At 40.6% G+C, this 22,061-nt stretch overlaps 1 protein-coding gene across 1 annotated transcript in view; it reads right to left on the bottom strand.

Annotated features, from left to right (window-relative positions):
- The window catches only part of Gtf2e1 (general transcription factor IIE subunit 1), a 32,154-nt gene that overhangs the window by 2,257 nt on the left and 7,836 nt on the right, over positions 1-22,061 (bottom strand). Inside the window, exons 3-4 of the mRNA XM_059276845.1 lie at positions 7,560-7,761; positions 937-1,178 (exon numbers count right to left, since the gene is read on the bottom strand). Coding sequence (XP_059132828.1) covers positions 937-1,178; positions 7,560-7,761 — 444 coding nt within the window. The remainder of the gene's footprint in view (positions 1-936; positions 1,179-7,559; positions 7,762-22,061) is intronic.

Here is a 22,061-nt window from a genome sequence, read left to right as displayed (position 1 = left end):
CCCCACACAAGCTGTACTATTTTGAGCAAATTTTTCAATTTCTAAATTTGAGGAGGCTGACAAAAGGTGTACCTTCTAAGACTCTGGGTAAGATTGTGTGGGATAATGCCAAGAGGACCAAGTATGGTAGCTGCTATAACAGGGAATGAGGTCACGGCCCTTCACCTGGCCCAGAGTAAAAGCTAGAAATGGCCTCTAATGTGCTCCCTCCTCCAGGCCATCTTCCTCTGACCCGTCCCTCCCGCCCTTACCCACGGCTCCAGCTACAGTTGGTGTTCCTCGTAAACACAAGGCGCACACTCCCTCGGGGGGTGTGTGTGTGTGTGTGTGTGTGTGTGTGTGTGTGTACTGCCTGTTGGCCCTGACGGGGTTCTGCTTTCTCACTTCCCTGTGTCCTTTATGTCTTTACCAACTGCCGCTTCACCAAGGCTCTGTCTTCCCCACAGCACTCATTTTATACCACGATGACTTAGGCTACTGCCTCTGTCACTGTCTAAGGATAAAGACTGTCACAACAAACTTCTCTTTCTTATTCACTGTGACCCCAGGCACTGGGACAACACCTGCCACCTATTAGGCACTGAGTAAGAATTTACTGAATGAATCAACAAATGGTAGTTTCATTTTCCTGAAGCAAATTACACCAACTTTAAACTCATTAAAAAAGGTGCATGTAGGACCCGTATGTATCTACAAGCAAGCACTAACACACATAAAAACAAATAAATCTTTTAAAAAGCAGATTTAAAACCCTATTTATTGTTTTCACTAAACCGAAAGACAGTGTAACATGTTGGCTGCTTTTAATGCTTATTGCTCAATTTCATACAATGAATTTTCATTAAAACCAGAATTATTCAGGCCTTCTCCTTCCAAGCAGATTTAATTTTCTACCAAATCCAGGACATACCCATCTTACTGACTTCTCACTCTTACCTTCCTTCATGTCTTCAGAACTGTATGCCCCTTGGACAGTGCTCTCTCTCAACCAAATGGGCCTTTCTTTGGCAGATTTCCCCTCCAGTGAGGTGCGATGAACGTCATCTTGGTCATCCATATTAATGACAACATTCTGAGTATATAAGTCCTCATAAGAGGGGCCTTTGCTGGTCCAGGCTTCCCGGTGGTGCCCACCTGCCAGACCAGCAGCTCCAGTAGCAGTTGCGGCTCGGTCCTTGCTGTAGAAAAAAATTAGAGAGGAACAAGAAGAAGAAAAGTTACGGTCTGGGCATTGGACATGAAGGACAGCTAGAGAGAGGGTTAATGCGGCAGTCATGTGAACAAAAGCTACCTAACAATCCAGCAGGCCTGCATCAAGAACTCTCAGAAAGCTCTTCTCTAACCCAGGGTGACAGCTGGATGGATTCCATCATACTTGAGTTCTGCAAACCCTGTACCCTCTCACATACACGAAGAACCAACGTTTCAGAGACTGTTACATGTCCATTAATTTGTATGGGGAGGAGAAGGAGAGTGAAAGTTACTAAAGACACCAGTTTGGCCATACAGCTCCCAGTCATACCTTCCATGAAGAGTTTGTTTAAAACTAAACAAAATCAAGATTGTATCTTAAAAAGATTTTCTGCAGTTTAACTTTAATCTAGGGTGGTTTTGTGTGACCATGGGCAAAGTTAGGCAATTACTCTACAGAGCCAGACCTCAACGTAGAATTAACAATCTCCCCCTGCCACTCAGTGAACAGAACACTCTTCAGAATGCAGTCCCTTTTCTATCCAGCTGCATCTTTCTATTTCTACACCTACACTGATGATCTGCCCAGCCGTGTTCCCCCACCAGGGGCTCTCATCTGTTTCCTGGTCTGGTTTGCTCTATGGCCTTCCTGGCCTGACAGAAGGTTCCTTCTTTCTCCAGTCACCCGGCTGCCCCATTTCTATGAGCTAAGCCAAGTTTGCCTTCTCCCTTCTGCTTCCTATTCTCCCTGCTTTCAAGTTTTCACTCTCGATCTACAGAGATCTGTCTCTAACGTGCCTGCTTAGAGGTTTCACCCCACAAGCCATCACGTTTCCTGAACTACCTGCTCATTCCATACCTTCTGTGAGGTTTTTCCAGTGCCCACACTGGACCTTATGATTTCCCTCGACTTCTCCCAGTTCTCTAAATCATTTTCCTGCATTCTGTTATCCTTTTGGAAACCAGCCCATCCTAAATCTGACCAACATTTCATTAATCTTCCTCCCTCATGAGCCACTAGGAACCACTGTCCTTGTTCTGCTAAGTTGTTCTCTCTCTCTCTCTCTCTCTCTCTCTCTCTCTCTCTCTCTCTCTCTCTCTCTCTCTCTCTCTCTCTCTCTGTCTCTCTCTCACCACTTCAAAGCTCCTTGGACTGTCCGTCACATGCTGAGCTGAGGTTCCTCTGATGTGTCTGTGTCCAAGAATCTGACTGGCTGGCTACACGTCTCTTACAACACCGTGTTTCTGACCATTCTCTAGAGGTAGTCTCAGGCTTGTCTCATCCCTCCTGCCCTGCTTCTGTACTAGACTTTTGAAACCAAGTACCAAGCTCCTTCCAGTTATTTAATGCACACTTTCCAGCTACTGCCTCCACATTCTTTTCATTATCCTGCCTGCACCCAGGGATACTCTCTACCATTCTTGCCCACAGCCTTTCTTCCTGGTTCTATGTGGTCTCAATACTTTTAACTCCTCCCTGTTGTCTCCTTACTCCCACTCTGGATCCGACCAAATACATCCACTCCATCTTTCCATCTCGCTTTCTTTGGTGTCTCATGCTACAGATGCAAGCACTTGTACCTTCTTCCTTCTGTTCCTTTCTGCATTCAATGACGGTACTTTTTGCATGGTTTACCACTCGTCTCAATTCGGCCGTATCTGTCACTAGACACTCTCCCTCCCTGATCGTGAAGCCGCCTTTACTGCGATCTGACTGTCTCCCTTAGCAATCACGTTCCTTTCGTTTTCCCATCCTGCTCCAGTTCTGGTTTCGTGCTTACGAACATGCTGAGTTCCCCCTGCCCATCTTGCTGTCTCCCCACCTCCTTTCAGTGCTGTGTCTAACCTCAGCCAACATCTTCATCCCGCTGTATGCAGCCTGCTTTTTCTACCTGCCTCCAAATGTTGCTTCCAGAGTCAGCTAAGTCCAGTCGGGAGAGAGAAGAAAGGCACACTGCTCTAGCGTGGACCTGTCTTTACTTTATTATCGTTATTATCTTTCTTTATCAACTCTCGGACACTGTTTCTCTTTATACGTACTCCTGAACACAGCATCATAGGACTAACTTTGAAGACTATCTCATGCAGTCAAAAGAGGTACTTTGAAGAAAGAAAGACAAGAAAAATAGAAATAATAACCAGAATGAAGACGACCACCCTTAAAATCTTATTTTTCAGTGTTTTTGTTTTTTTTTTTTAATAGAAATTCAAGGTAGATTTTATTTGGGGCATCAACTAAATAACAGGAAGTGTCTACACCTCATCAATGGGTTAACTTACTGAATTAAATATGAAATGCCTGTGATGTGGATGGTAATGTTTCCCTACTAATCTCGATTTTTGTTTATCATTGTTATTTAAATATTAATGGCTAGTTGCTCCAAAGAACTTGGAACTTCCCCAATCAAAGTAAAATTTAGCTGGTTTGAGTACCAATCACAAAATTTCATCCCCCTTACCAGATATTGGTTTAAAATAAATATACAAAGTAATTCTAGCCAGTAAGACATTGGGGAACAGCTAAGATGAAGGGTGTTTTCCAGGAATGTTTCTTTAGTCCTATTTTAAAATAAGACACAAGGAAAGAATGCCATCTTCTCTGCACTTGGATACTTTCATCTGCAGGTAATCAGAACACATGGCTGCCTTAGGGGAGTTCCCCCCCTCATAGTCCTAAGAGAGCAACAGGGGAGAACAGAGATGGAGAAAGAAATCTAGACCCTCAGTGTGCGACTGAGTTATGAACTGTACTAAGTCAGAGCCTCTGGTCACAGAAGACAAGTTAGCACGGCAAAGGCATCCTAACTGACACATGGGGTTAGGTTAGCCCACAATAACTGATAAAGTTACAGAATTCTCCGGACAACTGGAAGGAAGAAACGCAATTAGCTCATGACTCACTATTTAACAGTAAATAACAGAATTAAAAAAGAAAAAAGAAGAAGCTCCACTAGAAAAAAATCATGCTGAGGCAGGCAACCCAACCCAGACCCAAAGGACAACCATGGTATGTGTTCGCTTCTATGTGGGTGTTAACTGTTAGGTCTTCGGTAAGCAGCCTGCAATGACATAACCATGGAAGTTAGGGACAGAGTAGGGGACCGGAGGGTGGGGAGTACGAGCTCCCTAGGAAGAGGAAAGAGAACAGACAGTAATGGATGGACAGGGGAGTGGGGGTGGACTGAAGAGGGAGGACCAAACGGGGAGGGCAAGAGAAGGAGTGAGAAGAAAATACAGAGGGACAACTAAAACTAAGAGCCATTTGAGGGGTTGTATAGAAACCTAATACAGTTTCTCTCTCTCTCTCTCTCTCTCTCTCTCTCTCTCTCTCTCTCTCTCTCTCTTTTCTTTTTGAGATTTAGTTTCTCTGTGTAGCCCTGGGCTGTCCTATAACTCACTCTGTAGACCAGGCTGGCCTCAAACTCACAGAGATCCACCTGCCTCTGCCTCCTGAGTGCTGGGATTAAAGACGTGCGCCACCACCCCCTGGTAGCTTCTTAAAATATATCCATATATGAAAGAAGTCTAAATGGAGTCACCAAGTAACAGGGAGACAAAGCTCCAACTAGACATTCCTTGCCACCAAATGAAACTTTAGAGCTGAGAACAGGTTATATCTAATTGAGTTGACCAAAGGGGTCCCATGGGAACCCTCCCCCCAAACCTAGGCTACTGCCAACCCAGATTTAGGTTGCTCTCCACAAACTGACAATAAGGCTTTACTGCTGAAGACAATGTCTACAGAACTCACTGAACACAGAGGAGTCAAACTGGTACTTATCTAGAGCCTTGGTCACTACTGACTAGTGTTGATGGTGCTGGAAGGGACTCTGCACATCACCAGAGGAGAAAGGTAAACACCAACCCAGCTACAAAACCTGAAATCTACAACGGTGACAGCCTGCAAGATGCACTGGTGCAATAGTGGTACCTGAGCTGTGGAAGTAACCAACCACTACCTGATTGGATTGAAGGCCCACTCCATGAGATGGAGCAAATGACCAACACTGCCCTGATGGCCAAGGATCTGAGACTAGATAGGTCATGAGTCTAGCAGAAAACCAAATACTACTGCTCTGCTAAAGGACCGTAACAATAAAATGACTCCTAATGTCATTCTGCTATACTCAGAGATAAGTGTCTTGCTCAGTCATCATCAGAGAAGCTTCCTCCTGCAGCAGATGGGAACAAATATAGAGACCCACAGCTGGATAAAGTGCAGAGAGTGAGAGATCTTGGAACACTCAGTCCTAGATAGGTTGTCTTCATTAAACCCCTCCCCTCAGTGATGAGGGAACTCTGTAGAAGATGAGGCAGAAAAACTGTAAGAGTTGATGGGGATGAAAGACATCAAGAAAACAGGCCTTCTAAACACAGCAATACCAACTCACATGTGAACTCACTGAGACTGTGGCAGCATTCACAGGGCCAAGCCAGATGGGGTCTTAGTGCTGAGATGGGAAGTGGACACATGCCCCCATCTTTAATCCAGAAACTATCTCCAATTGATAATCACTCACAAAGGGAAAATTAGTTTTCTCCAATGGAATCTGTTTTTGTTTTTTGTTTTCCTGATAATGCTTTCTCTGGGCTTTCCCCCTACCCTCTTTTCCCTTTGCTTATATATCATGGTTTCCAATTTTGTTTTATGAATTTTCTATGTGTGAATATGTGTGTCTCAGCATCTGTATGTATTTCTTGTGCCTTTTCTTTGGCTCTTTTTTATGTTTGTTTTGTCCTATTCTGGTTTATCTGTTCTTCTATTATTATTATTATTATTATTATTATTATTATTATTATTATTATTATTTAGATGCCTATGTTTTCTACTGAGAAAAAGAAACTGTGGATTTGTGTGAGTGAGGAAGTGGGAAGGACTTAGAGGAGTTGGAGGAGGGGAAACCAGATCAGAATATAAGTATGAATGAAAATCTATTTTCAATTAAAAAAAAAAGATAGAACAAAAGCTCGAGAACCCCACACAAACACAAGAGCAGGTCGGTGGGTCTGAATTCACCTCGGTATCGGAAAGAAGGAAACAAGGACAGAGCAGAACAAGAGAACACTCCCTGACATCAACTCTCACTTAGGCATCTCGAAAAGTAATACAGTAACTCCTGTGGGCTAGAGAGAAGGCTCACAGGTTAAGGGTGGCTCACAACTATCTGCAATTTCAGTTCCAGGGGATCTGACACCTTTTTCTGTCCTCTGTGGGCACCAGCCACTGATGCAGACAAAATACTCACACATAAGCTAAAAGTAAATAAATCTTAAAATATAATGACTTTTCATGACATGGAAGAACTAAGCCTGCCTAGCAATTCAAACACTAAAGCACACTGAAGAAAGAGGAAGCAGCCACTGTTAGCAGCATTAGCTCATGGGTAACTATACCGTCACAAAGGCGCAGTAAAACTGAGTAAGACAAGAAGAGTGTGTTCAAAATGTTTCAGAAGAATAAAACAACATGCTCCATGTTCTCACTCATACATAAACCCTAGCTTTTAAGTCATGCATGTGTGCATGTGAGGGTATACATGTGGGTGCAGGTCATGGAATCAGAGAGAACAAAGCTAGGAAAGGGGAAAGGTTTTGAGGCATGAGTGGTGTGTGTCTGGGACACAAGTGGTGTGTGTCTGGGGTAGCAGAGAATGAAATAACTGTGACATCCAAGTGGGAACAGGACAAGGGACTGCGTGGGATGCCACGGTGTAAGGGGGGCTGGGAGTGGAGGCAGGGGGTATGGGGGAGAAATCAGGGAGGAGGACCAACAAACAAAAACAAAGTATGTATGCAAAGGCTATCACAAAATATACATGCTAATAAAAAAGCAAACAAAAATCTATAGGAAACTGTTGTACTCCTGAAAGAATTTTGGCCTTTAAAAGTTGACTACAAGCCAGGCAGTGGTGGTGCACACCTTTAATCCTGGCACTTGGGAGGCAGAAGCAGGTGGATCTATGAGTTTGAGGCCAGCCTGGTTCCAGGACAGACAGAACTACACAGTGAAACCCTATCTTGAAGAACCAAAAGAATTATGAAAAAATTAAAAAAAAAAAAAGATGACTAGGAAAACTCAAATATTCCCAAAAGGCACAACTAATTTCAGATTAGCTACCAATTGGCTGAGTGCTGCAGGCCCAACCAGGAGTAGCTGAGGTGAAATCTGACTACTTAAAGATTTTTGCCACAGGCCTACATTCTACTGCATTCAGTCCCAACAAATCTGATTATGGCACAAGTTAATAAGAGAAGCATGGCAGAACTTAGAACCTCTGTCTTTAGTCTCTAGAGTATTCACTTTAGCCCTTCAAAAGGAAACCAATGCAAAGGGTAAAAGATCAAGCAAGGCCCAGGCTTCCACTCACCTCTGCTTCAGGGCTGGGATTTCTGTGGGTTCTGGTTCAAGTATCTCATAGGCCAAGTTGACATCCTCTGTCTCTCGAAGCAATGCATAAATGGGCTCAATTTGTTCATTAAATCTCGCCAAAAGTGTGCGAGCATCTTTTTTGGGCATTGCTGACTCATCTTCTTCTACCTCTGCGTGGCAAAAGGTACAGTGGAAAGTTCCTACAGAAAACGTCAAGTCTCAGGTCAGAAGAGGGAAATCGTCCAGATAAGCCTCCACCAATGTTATAGTAAAACTTGCACACACACAAATCTACAATTTTCTGTCACATTTACCACAGATCTGTCCATCTTTATATATGCTCATCATTTCATACATTTCAAAATTTCATCCCTAATAGCAGTTTTTGAAAATCACAACATTTCTAATATAGTTATATTTATTTTAACTTACAGCTAATTATTTACACAAGTTAGTACTGAATTTGTACCCTTTTCCAAAACCTTTCTTCATACATTACACATTTGGATTATTATTTTAGAAATGGCAAAATAAATACCTAAAACTAAAAGCTTTTCAGGGTCCTGGGCATTGTCAAAGGGCTATTTCTTTATTTGGTTTTTTTTTTTTTTTTGAAGTTATTTTTTAATTGTGTGTTTGTGTGTGCACACATACATGTGGATGTGCAGGTGCCTGCAAGGTCAGAAAACAGTAAGGAATCCCTGAAGTAACAGGAGGCTGTGAGCTGCCTGATGGAGGTACTGGAAACTAAACTCTGACCCTCCAACACAGGCATCGAGTGCTCTCAACCAATGGCTACCTCTTTAAGGACTATAGTTTCATGTTTATAAATCAGTTATATTTAAAGATACCTATTCAAGTCAATCTCAAAAAAAAGTCCAAGAAACTTATTTTTGTTTTCATATCCCTTACTGTCAACATAGAACTGCAGTGATTTCAAAACGTCCACCTTTTCATCACTGCTGTCATTTTACTAAGTGTGGCCCCCACTGGAGCTTACAACAGCCTTTATAAGCATGCTTTTTTGATCTCTAGGCTCTCCTCCCCTCCAAGTCCCAGTACCACACTAGTTATTACCCTATCCTCCTGGTCTAAAGTCTATTTGATAGCCCAATCTATAACACCTGCAAAATAATATCAAGACACCGTAAAATTTGGTCCCAAAATATTATAATCCAGTCATAAACACCTGTGATTAACAATTACTTTATTTACACAGTGCTGCTTTTAAAATACTCCCTTGCCTTTTTTGATCTATACCCTAATTCTGGAAAGAGCTAGCAGAACTATGGCTTTCAAGGAATTCAAAATTTGTCCAAAGTCAGACAGCTAACACAAGAAAGTAACAGTATCTTTAACTGTTGTACCTTGAGTGTTTACTAAGTACTATGTAGCATCAAGGTCATCCAACTAGCTGGGGTAATGGGGAGGAATCAAATCAGGTCAACTATGATGTTAAACTAATGTCTTATTACATAAAGTCTACCAGATGTGCATTTCCAGTTTGGCCTTACTCCCAGACATGCATTCTTCCTTTCCTACAGAACTTACCTGAGGGATTAAGGACGATAATTAAGTACTAGTGCAGAGCACATAACAAGGACTATCCCCTCCTCCCCTCTCTTCCCCGGTAACAGAATAAACAAACTAGGCATTTCTATTTCAGTATGACATCAAATCCTCCAGACATGTTCCCAATTGAATACGTTTCCATGCCTCCCACCTCCATGGCCAAGAATAAGTGAATGCTTTGATCACATATCACTTCTAGAACATTACTCGTCCCAATTTTCTAGGGTAAGACAGCCTCTCAAAGCTAGGAGGCAGCCCAATGCTCAGAGCTAGGCTGGCTTGTTTGTCAGAAAGAATCTCACATCCCATGTAACTATCACATAAGTGAGTCAGAGCCAAGCTCTGCAGAAGCCTGCCTCATTGATAGGCATGGCCTCTGCAGAACCATGAACAATTTCCAGTGAACCTAAGCTACTACTAACTCTTTACCAATCAGTTTACCCTTTTGCTAGTCTAGTCATATATGTAAGATTTATTAAAACACCCAATCAGAACTACCCCCACTTTTCTTTAACATTTTAAGTGAGATTTACTCTAGTGTGTGAGTGTGTGTGTGTGTGTGTGTATGTGTGTGTATACAATCACATGTAAACACACACATACATAGTGTAAGTGTACAATAGTCAGCTTTCTCTTCCAACCCTGAGTGTAGGTCCCACGGGTCAAACTCAGGTTCTCAGGCTTGGACATAGGTGCCTTTACCCACTGGCCAGCCAACAAACATATAAGACCATTTTTTGAATCCTCTAGAAAATTGCCAAAGTTTCTCTATAGTAGAACAGGCCCATAGCATCAAGGAAATTGGCTCAGACCAGTAGCCAAGGCATGTACACAATGTACTCCTTTAAGAGCCAACCTGGAGTCTGCCTGAGGGCCTAGCAACAGGAGCTGTCAAGAGTTCCTGGTCAATGTCAGAGTTCCTGATCTTGCAGAGTCTGCCTGAAGGCCTAGCAACAGTCGCTGTCAGAGTTCCTAGTAGGTGCCGGAGTTCCTGATCATGCCCAGTCTACCTGAGGACCTAGCAACAGTCACTGTCAGAGTTCCTGATCATGCCTAGACAATGAGGGATGACCACACAGACTGGGTGCTGGGAGGAGGGTATATAAGGCCTTCCCTGTTGTTGAATAAATGAGTTCATTATTTGCTTTCAACAGACTCCCAGTGTCTGTGTTGTTGACACCTCACCTTCTCACCCCCTCCCCCGAGGGCGCCATTAGAATCCAAGCAACATCTCTCAAACACCATGCCACTAAAACAGTTAATCACACCTCTTGACATGTAGTTCCTCTTGCTATAGAAAGCATGCATAAATTGAACTGTCTGCTAAATGTACTTCTGAGTAGAGAGCAGCACAAAGATTCTGGAATAATCAGGGCTAGTAGGACAGCTCAGACAATAGGCAAAGTGCTTACATTGAAAACATGAGGACGTGAGCTCAACCCCATAACCCAGGTTTAGAAAAGAAAAAGAAGGGCGTGTAGCATGTACTTATAATTCCAGTACTGGGGAGAAAGGCAGATCCCTGAGGCTCAATGACCAGGCTGCCTAGCCTACTAGGCAAGTGCCAGGCCAGGGAGACACTGTGACTTTAAAATAAAATAAAAAGGACAGCATCTGAGGAACCAACACTACAGGTTGCATGCTCCTGCATACAAACCAACAAGTACACACAAAAGACATTAGAATAATCAACTGGACAAGGCTATCATTTAGCAACGTTAAAAAAATGAGTAATTTTCTTTTTCTTTTTAGATAAAGAAAATTGGTTGCTTTTGGATATTTGAATACATGCTATTCATTAGCTGTGAAAACAGATTATGTTTTAGAAGCCCACTTATTACAACGACTGAAAGCACAAGAGAGGCGATGATCAGACTAGAAAATTAGACGTGAGAGTACAAAACACAGGAGTGGTAACTAATGCCCAAGTAGATCACAGTATTCAAAGAGATTCAGGAGAGCAAGTATAAGAATCAAGGTACAAACTCAAGGCAAGAAAGATCCTTAAAACAAGAGATGGCAACTTCATATGGAAAAAACAAAACAAAACAAACAAACAAACAAACAAAACGCAGGATAACTAAAACAATCCTGTAACAATAAAAGAACTTCGGGAGGTATCACCATCCTGATTTCAAGCTCTATTGCAGAGCTAGAGTAATAAAAACCACTGGTGGCATAAAAACAAACAGGTGGATCAATGGAATCAAAGACCCAGAAGTAAATCTCCACACCTATGGACACTTGATTTTCAACAAAGAGGCCAAAGTTATACAAAGGAAAAAAGAAAGCATCTTCAACAAATGCGGCTGGTATAACTGGATGTCAACATGTAGAAGAACGCAAATAGATCCATATCTATCACCATGCAAAACTCAAGTCCAAGTGGATAAAAGAACTCAACACAAATCCAGATACACTGAGCCTGACAGAAGAGAAACTGGGAAATAGCCTTGAATACATTTGCACAGGAGATAACTTCCTGACAGATTACCAATAATGCAGACACTAAGATCAACAATTAATAAATGGGACCTCATAAAACAAAAGTTTCTGCAAGGCAAACGATACCATCAATAGGACAAAATGGTAGCCTACAGAATGGGAAACTATTTTCACCAACTCCACATCTAACAAAGGGCTAATATCCAAAATATATAAAGAACTCAAGAAACTTGACATCAACAAACCAAATAATCCAAAATTTAAAAAGGGGTACAGACCTAAACAGAGAATTTTCAACAGAGCAATCTCAAATGGTCAAGAAGCACTTAAAGAGGGAGGGGAAACTGAGGGCAGGATGTAAAATGAACAAACAAACAAACAAACAATTAAATAAATAAAAACAAGAGACGATAAAAGCAGAGGGCAGGCTGGTGTCTCAAGAAAATAATATAGGACCAATTTTTCAAAGTCAACCAGAACTGAAAAGCAGACTGCTAACAAAAGACAAGGACTTCAGAGGTTCTTGATGGTGTACCAGCTTTGATTACTAATTGTTCCCAGCTGTCTCCCCTCTCCACAAAAACATAATATATGCAAGATGTGTGAGGAGCTCAAGAATAAGCCATGCAAAGTAAAGTCATATACAGCGTCCAAATACCTGCTGAACTAAGAACACACACACCAACGCAGGCCTGAAGTTGACAGGTGGAATATGGTCATCTAGAGACTATCAAAGAGAACCAAAAGTGCTTTGGGAAGAAGTCATCTAGTTTAATAGTTTATAGAACTTTGCTTTAAAGGAAGGCATCTTACTCCTTACATGTTAACACAACAGCAAGAGGCACTGGTAGAATCTGGCAATGAAACAGCTAACAACCTCCTAACATATGACAGCTCTTTCCTATAGTCACTGCATCCCAGAAGGCTCTCCCTCGGCAACGTTACCTAAAATCTCAACACAGCCCTGTCTTTTCACTGACCTTGAGAGTGTCACTGCACAATATACAATTTTTATTATCAACTTACGTTTATTAGCTTACTTATCTTTAAAAATGTCATACCTAAATTGAAATAGAACTGTCCTCTCAAATCCTCCCATTTCTTTATTGAAGGCAACATATATTCAGATTCAAGTAGATAAATCAATATGCTTGCTAATGTAGCTCCTATAATAAAATTATGGGTTACTTCTGGGGGAAAAGAACATGCCTGCAAGCATGTGTGCAAACACACTGTTCACATCACCATTTTGTAAGAGAACCACAGGGTACCAGTCCATTAACTTGAAATAAATTGATTTTCATGAAAAAAAAAAGGAAAAGAATGATATATATATATATTATATATATATACAATATATATATATGAAAATCTGAATTCTAGCTAACCTCATCCAGATTTTGCAAGAGTTACTTAAAGAATGGCCATTTTGTAGTTTGAAAAGGGTGGTTTTTACATTACTGTCAAGAACTATGAAGAATTTGAGAGTTTACTCAATTTGTAAGCTAACAAGCTATTCGATAGTTTCATGGAAGCTGGCTTTTTTGAAGCCTTCAAAGGCAGAGATAGTTTCTGTTTGGAATGAAACTGCCCAGTATATATAAAAAAACAAAAAACAAAACAAAACAAAAAAAACACCTCTATGTTTATATGTTTATTTAATATCCAATATTGTAAAGATAACATCATCTCCCAGAACAAAAGATGGACATATTTAAGCCCATCATAAAAACTATAGTTTCTTTTGAAGTTTAAGGATTTCGTTTATTTGTTTGAGATAGGGTCTCATGCCACCCAGGCTGGCCTCTAACTCAGTACGTAAGCCAAGGCGGGCACTGAACTCCTGATCTTCCTGCCTCCACTTCTCAAGAGTGGAGATTACAGGGGAGCACCATCAGGCCTGGCTTTAGGGTTTCTTTCTTATTCACATACCCAGTGTATGCAGTTACCACCTGACCCTCTTGTATCACTGAAAGGAAACTGGAGTTTAGGAACTGGCTTAAGTACAGATACTAGCTAATATTACTTCCATGAATAATAATTACTTAGGATAGTTCCTTGAGCCTCAGTTCCTACATCGTTATAAGAGGACCAGGTGAAAATTGTACATGTAGTTGGTTTGTTACAGGAAAAGAAACCCTAAAGTTAAAAGGAACCCAGATCTTTTATAAAGAGTATAAGCATGCTCTTTATAAAGCTACTAAATCACCAAATACTGAGTATTCAATAAGCAAGCTCTAGAGAAAGATAATATTTTTATTATACTAAGTAAGCACTTTTTGCTCTAGAAACAATGATCTCTTATTACCTAAGTCTGCTTCTATATAACCATTCTTGAAAAAGGATTTTTAAAAGATCAGTCAATACCTCTACTTCTAAGACAGAGTGAACAAGAGAATCCTAGGGGAAACTGTCCCCTTTAACCATATCTGGCAAACATTTCCAGAGAAAGTTAGGCTGACGTCTGAGTCCTGTGTTACCACAAAAGCACAAGTTGTAAATAAGGAGCAGCCTGTCAAAAGCCAAATGTATAAATGTGACATTTTATGGAAAATGATGTCACACTAGTTTACCATACCATCATCATTTTTATGAATTTTACTATACATTATGAAGATGCAAATCAGCTTTTCCAAAATCAGAAGGGATGGTAGACTATGAGAGAGGGACCACGGAAATTCAGCACAAACTAAGAGCGGTGGTGAGATATTCACAAAGAACCTGTCACCAATAAGCTTAAGGTTTAACACAGAAGCAAGTTACCTGGAGATGGAAATGATCAGGGCCAATGCAAGAAGAAATTAAACACACTAGTGTTTTAGAGTCCAAAGAAGCTATGTGACTTCTGGCTGAGGCCTGAGAAGGCTTATCAGAAGGCCATGAAAAGCTCTGCTTTTCTGAGATAAGACTTATAAGATAGAAGTTTATTCCAGAGGACAAGGAAATATGGGGAAGGAAACAGGCTGTCCCAGATCATCATCAGTAGGTAGTAAGCTGCAGTTTCAGTCTGGTAGGAATGCAGTTATCAAAGAGAATGGTGGCCCTGGGTTTTATAAGACAAATGGGATCATAGCAAGAGTTCCTTAAACAGTAAGCTTTACTCTGACTTCAGTCACCGAAAGGTTTGGGAAAGAACATAGGGCATCGAAACTACTATTTTAAAATGTTGATCTGTTCTAGCAGCAGAAATACCCAAGCCCTATCCAGGAACACTGATCCAACAGGTCTGGAGTGGGGAACAGGAACATGAATTTTCAAAGTTCCACAAGGAATTCAATATACGGTTGGTGGAGAACTGCGATTAGGTCATTAATGACAACTCTTCATGTGACTAAATCACTCGGTACTAAGGTGTAAGGACAGACTGCCAAGTACAGGAGAAGACACTGGAATTGAAAACCCAGTGCACATTCCATCTTTCCCACAGGAAAGACAAGAATAAACCAACCAACCAACCAAACAAACAAACAAAAACAGGGCAAAAATACTGAAACCAAGCCGTGTTAGAGAGAATATGCAAGCCAGATCTTACAGTGTGGGAGCAGAGGGAACATGCAAGCCACACCAATTCCTTGGGCAAAGTTTGACAATGACAGGACTGACAAGCAAAGGGGTTATCTGGTCTCACAAACCATCAACGAAGAAAGCTACTTTATAAATACTCCCATGCACTCATCAGAGGCAAGTCTGAATAATAATATTGTCCAAGTTTAACACATATGAGAATAAAGGCTTAGAGACACTAAGTTTACTGGATTACATCTTGAAAACAAAAACCACTAAACCTGGATTCAAAACACAAATTTGTCTGATTCAAAAGACTAAACTCACTGTACCAATCCGAATCACACAACCTACTCCAACTTATCATCTCTGCCAACTCTGATCTATCAAACTTGCTTAAGTCCTCTTCTTAAGAAGGGCTAGAGAAAGGAAGAAATTGTATCAAAGAATTGAACAAGCATTAAGTGCTCATCACATGGCTGGCATTTACTTAGCTGACCATCAACCTATTGTGTTTGCTAGAAGGATCAAAGTAAATCCAGCTGCAAATAGGCATTTGAAGTAGGGAGAAAAAGATACTTTTACAAAGAGGCATTTCAGAACAATTTTAGGGCCATCTACTTGATAGTACAGCAATGTCCTCGCTCTGTAATGAAGGCAAGTCACACTTCAAAGAAAACGGGAAAGGAATTTCTACACCATGTTCACTTTCCAAATATAAGAAAAGGACAAAACTGAATTCAGAGTGGAGAAGGTGGGAGATAAGGACCTGAAAGAAAGGGGTAAAAGAAAAACAACAAAAAGGTCAAAAAAGCCAGGAAACAGAAGAAAATGTAAGTGCTGATTATGCTGGGCAAGGCCTGCACCTTGCCTGCCTCTCACAAGTTAACTTGCTTTAACTAATGCTACCCAGTTGAGTATTCAGTCAAGGAAATATTAAGCACAAACAAAACCAAAGTGAAAAGCCTGGTTAGCATCCTCGTTTGACAATGGAGTGCTTGGGACATTCATAACCAAGAAAAGGGGCAGAGATAGCAACTGATAACACTCAGGGACAGAAGGCCACAAGAGTCAAATCCCCAGACAATTAATTACGGAAGACCGCATGCCTCTCTCCTCCTTCAATGACAGGCAATCAAAGGGCTACAGACCGCTGTCCATGACTCGCTGTCAAAGATCTAGCAAAGGTGTCCATCAGACTGACATAGCATTTAGCCACTTTTCCTTCACTTTTTTAAAAATTTTTTAATTTAAATTTTTAAAAACAAACTACAAAGGTTAAATTTAAAAATCAAAATAGATCAGATCCAACTACTTTGATAAAGTGCAATGCTGCAATGAGTCACGATGCAGCCCACATCCTCAGGGCTGGACAGGGAGAAAGGAAGATCACATGACTACTGCACAGAAGCCTCTACCAGAAACAGTAGGTCTGATGTCCCACGGCTTTTCCACTTTATGCTTTCCTAAATCCAGCCCATCCTATTCTGAGCTATCTTCCTGATGCTCTTATTCACTGGCAGGTAGTCAAGATGAAATAAATAATAAATAAACAACATCGACTATGGACAAGTATCAGGAAAAAAGGGAAAGATAGACAGAAGAAACCGTGGAAGAAGGGGATACTGCTTCATTTCTTACACGAGGAATTCAAGGGAGTCATCTCTGATACCACAGTAACATGAGTGGATACTCCACAGGGGAAGGGAAGCCCCACAGGCACTTGGACAGTGATCCCTGCTGCTCACAAGATACAAGTAAGATGGCTGCTGTGAATGGGCGACGGGGCAAAAACAGTCCCCAATCTGAAAGACCTTATCAAGTCTGGCGCTCTGACCTTCCTGAGTATAGAGGTTTGGGGGCATTCCGAAGGAACAATTGCCAGGACCTGGTGTACTCTTTAGGAGTGGCTGGCTACTACTTACTTCTTCAAAACACTGTCCATTACTTTGTTACAAGCTTTAAGAGTTCATTTAGGGGGATACATATATCAAAATATTAAGTCAAATATTGATATCTCAAAAAGTCACTTATAATTCTGTCCGATTTTCAAACTACTTTCCTAACGCAAATGGCTTCAGTTTAATTGGATATGGGAAAGTAGATGAAAAAAAAATAATCACTATTATCTAACACACATGACAGGAACATAATTAGTGTACCTATTATAAAAATAAATTAATCCATCCCTTAACAAACAGGAACTGCAAAAATAAATGTGTACATAAAAGGCCAAAATACGGTAGGTTTAGCATTTTTTGAAACTGAGATCTTAAATGTACTGATGATGTACAAAATATAATCCCTCCCCCTAAACTGAATTTATCAAGGGAGCTAGCTGGCTTTTATCTGCCCACAAATGGACATTTAGCTAGTTTAACCATCAACTATTCCTAGGTTCTGGAACTCATCATAAAGAGGGGGGAATGTAGCATGGCTGGGGGCGGGGGAAAGAATAAAAAAATGGCACACTAACTACAGTACATAGATGACTACTAAAGCTTGCAATACATTTTCTAAACCAGGCTTCAATCAAGTTCATCTCAAAATACGGTGGACAGGCAAGAAGTCTGAGGTTTTGACATATTTGAAAGACAATAATCAACTGAATATTATGCCAGAATCAAAACTAAAAAGCAACTCTTCACATGTAAGTTAGTTCTTATGTCAGCATTAACACACAAAAATAAATTTTAAAAGTAGAGCTCTCAGTGCTGGAGAGATGGCTCAGTGGTTAAGAGCACTGGCTACTCTTCCAGAGGTCCTGAGTTCAATTCCCAGCAACCATATGGTAGCTCACAACCATCTGTAATAGGATCTGACACCCTCTTTTCTGGCATGCAAGTATACATGCAGAGCATTCATACATAAAATATAAATTTTAAAAAAAAAAAAGCTCTCAAACTGTCAAAATCAAAAGCCAGGCGTGATCACAAATCCAGGCATGATTATGAATGACTTAAATCTCAGCTCTCAAGAGGTAGAGGCAGGGCTGGTCTACATAGCAAGCTCCAGGCCAGCCAAGGCTACATAGTGAAACCCTGTCTCAAAACAAACAAGCAAACAAAAGACCAAAAGTATCAGAATTTGGGGGCTAAAGCTATAGTTCAGAGGTTCAGAGCAGTTACTGCTCTTGCAGAGGCTGAATTTGCTGTTAGCTTCCACACCACTGGGTGGCTTACAACCCCCTGTAACTCTAACTCCAGGGTTGCTGACACCCTCTTCTGGCTTCCTCAAGTACTGTACTTATGTGCACATACCCCACCTCCTACACACACACAGACACATATACACATAATTAAAAATAAAGTAAATCATTTAAAAAGTAGCAGAATTTTAAAATAAAAACTCTAAATCTTTGAGATTTCCCTAACTTTTGTGTGCGTGTATGTGGTGTATCTATATGTGTGCATGTACAGGTGGACACGCCCATGTGCACAAGCCCACATTCACACTGATGGGAGGACAGGTCATTGGATAGTCTACTCTGTCTACTCCTTATCCCCTTGAGGCACTCTCACTGAACCGAAAGTTTGCTGTTTGGGCTATGCTGGATAGCCTGTGAGTTCTCTGGATCTTCCTTCATCCTGCAATACTGGGTGGGTTGCAGACATGCATGACCAGCCCCAGCTTTTACCAGGGTACCTGGGATCTGAACCTAAGTCCTTGGACTTGAGCAGCAAATGCTCTCACCCATTTCTCTCATTCTTCCACTCTGTAGCTTTTTGGCATAATTTTCTAATTAATGCATCTTGCACACAATTCCTAAGACTGAGAACTCAGCAATTGAGCAAACAATCCTAGATTTCTTCTGAGTTTGTGCTTTTGAGTACTTCGGCAACTGCAAACATTGCTTATAAGACATCTCCTGCTCTAAGCAGTAAGAGATGAAGACAGGAAAAAGCAGTTTGTCCTATCAAGGCAAACATTGACAAAAGTTTCACAAATGTTGGACCCTAGTTTAGATGTCAAGTTTACCAGAATATTCTAAATTACTCCTAACTCATCAATAAAGGAGGTCTATTCCCATTGCTGCCTTTGAGACAGAATCTCACTCTTCAGCTTAGGATGGCCTGGAACCTACTAGTTTAGGCTGGCCTTGAACTCGTGGCACTCATCCTATCTTGGCCTCCTGAGGGCCCAGATTACAGGTGTGAACCACTATGCTCAGTTCCTGTCAGCTATCTTTGAGTTATTTAACTAAAGATTTTATTTAGCTAGTAAACATTTTTTTTATGCTAGTCCTAAAACTGACTATATCTTTTCCAGGGAACCAGAGAAAATAAGCTAAATCCCCATAAAGACTCCTATACACCTCCCTGATATTCTTTGCAGAGCATCCTAGCAGCCTTTACATCCCTAGACTTGTGCCATTACTGTAGAGCTTCTAAATCCAAGAGTACAACATAGGCATGTGGGTATGGCCCCCATACATACAGTATTTGATGACTTAACTACATCATCTCTAAATGTCGATGTTAAGATTTTATTAAGTAAATGTATCCCTTTAAGAATTTCTAATTACACCCTCACAAAGTTTATTTAAAATGAGTTTCTGAGGTCTCTAGGTAATCCATAATAAAGGCTTCCAATGTATTTCTAATCCCAACATTTGAGAATTTTATTCTACTTACAATAAAACCACAGTGCCACATAAGCATTTATAGAAGTCACAAAAACCACGTTCTTTTGGCATATTCTTACTACTGAGAAAAAAATTTAGCAAGAATAAAATGCAATATATACAAGAGAATACAAAGCATCTTATTTAAAACAGAGGGCAAAAAAACAAAGTACTCATGCTATGGCAGGGAAAACTAGACCTATTAACTATACTTTGAATACTATAAAATACTACATTAAGCAGTCAAAAGACCAAAAATATTCTTGGCTACAATTATAAATATAGGTAAAATATAAAAAGGCCGGTGGTTTGGGTGATTTCTTTTTTTTCTTCTTGAAAATTTTCTCTGAAATTATGGGTGCATATTTTTAAATTAAAAATGGAAAACAGCTATTTCCATTCCATCTAACCCTAACATATAAAAAGAGAATAACACATGTTGCTAAACTTAACTCAGAAGTGCCATTAACTACATCACATGTGGCTGAGAGTGCTAAGATAGAAATACTAAGTCTATTTACATTGTTAGAAAGCTTGCTAAATCTTAAAGCATGCACTCAGGAACCACGAGATGTTATTCTGCTCATCTGAGGGATTTCATGTCATGTCTGTTTTAATTATATAACCTCCCCATATTTCTGGAACTGAAACAGCTATTTTTGTCTGATTAAACTTCTGAAGCCCAGAACTGGTGGGCAAAGACTACCAGGCTTGTCCAACCTGCAGCCCACTAGCCATATGCTAACTATGAATGCAGTCCAATAAAAAAAAATCATACATTTACTTAAAACATCTTTAGGATTTTTTCTTTTTTCTTTTCAACTGTATTGCACAGTTCTCAAGCATGAACTGTGTGGATGACCAGGCTGTGTTGCTTGCTAAGTGCTGGTCACACTGAAAACTACTCAAAAGGGGAGTGGAAGAAGAGAAAGGATCTACATACACCAAACATTTACAGTTAGACCCAGGATGATCAAAGGTAAAGCATGAATGACAGATACGAAGAAAATCTACAGGGGTTGGGGATTTAGCTCAGTGGTAGAGTGCTTGCCTAACAAGTGCAAGGCTCTGGGTTCGGTCCTCAGCTCCGGAAAGAAAACAAAAGAACATCTACAAACCTGTAGGAAAAGGAGAGAGGGGTAAGGAAAAACTATACTAGAGTAGGAGCTCACTGGCCTATACATGAATTAACAGTGAAATAATACTTACTCATTAAATACAGAATCCCCTGCTCCTGAGGAGTTCATCTAGGAGTTATTCCTTTTGTTCAGTGGCAAAGAGCTGCCCACATTTGAGTTAAGAACTTTTACCAAAACTATCAAAGTCTGGGAGGCTCCAAATCCAATTACTGAATGTTCCCTGATGGCTAAAATAAACCACAGCTCAACCTAAAATTGCGGAGGAAGAAATAGAAAAAGGGAAGCTCTCTGGTCCATCAAATAGCTAGTGGATGACAGGTCTATATTCCTAGCACCTAGAAGGTAGAGGCAGAAGGATCAGGAATCAGGTCACCCTCAGTTACATAGTAAGTTCAGTCGGGGCTACCCGAGTCCCTTTCTCAAAACCTAACCAACCGAACGAAAGAAGCCCTTTAGTCATCTCCATCCTTAGACCAGAGACACCATTAATCTCTAGTATCGACTTGTGAGGAGTGTAGAGGACTGAGGTCAGACTGAAATCTACTGTGTACAAATTGAAAAGGTGCATAACTATTATCAGAGTAAAGACCAGCCTGCACCCCTGCCTCGTGTATGTTTACTTCCCATTTTCTCCACAGGAAGGTAGGAGAGATCAAAACTAAACAAAACAAGAAGGAAGCAAAGGATTCTAAAGAGGATGTGCAAATAAAGGAAGAATATCAAGGTATTAGTAGTTTAAGAATTAAAGTGCACACAAATGCTTATTACCTCTGAATTAACACACAGAATGGGGCCTAACATCAACCAATCAGCACATTTTGTTCGTCCATAAAGCCCAATAAAAGCCACATTATTATCAGGTGGCAAGTACATTCGAGAACAAGAGTCCTTAACTGTTTACAGATTTTCAGTTATATTAAGTCAGGTTACACCACAAGCAAAAAGTCACCAACTAAGCTTTAGTACAAGCTTCTGAGAGTGCTCTATTCTGAGTGACATCAAGAGTTAAGTGGCTTTTCTTGCTCTCCCACACCCCGTCTCCCTACATTCATGTTGACTATTGACCTCATACTGAAAATACAGTACAAAACACTCACCTCAGCTTTAGTTTTCTTTCAGAAAAATCTTTTCATGCCTTTATCCTATATCAAGTCATTTACGCTAACAACTCCAGCTATACTTTGTAAATCAAGACAACTTTTCCAAAGGCTATCTG

The sequence above is a fragment of the Peromyscus eremicus genome, chromosome 12, assembly GCF_949786415.1.
Source record: "Peromyscus eremicus chromosome 12, PerEre_H2_v1, whole genome shotgun sequence".
Classification (NCBI taxonomy): domain Eukaryota; kingdom Metazoa; phylum Chordata; class Mammalia; order Rodentia; family Cricetidae; genus Peromyscus; species Peromyscus eremicus.
This window is presented reverse-complemented; position numbering and strand designations above follow the sequence as displayed.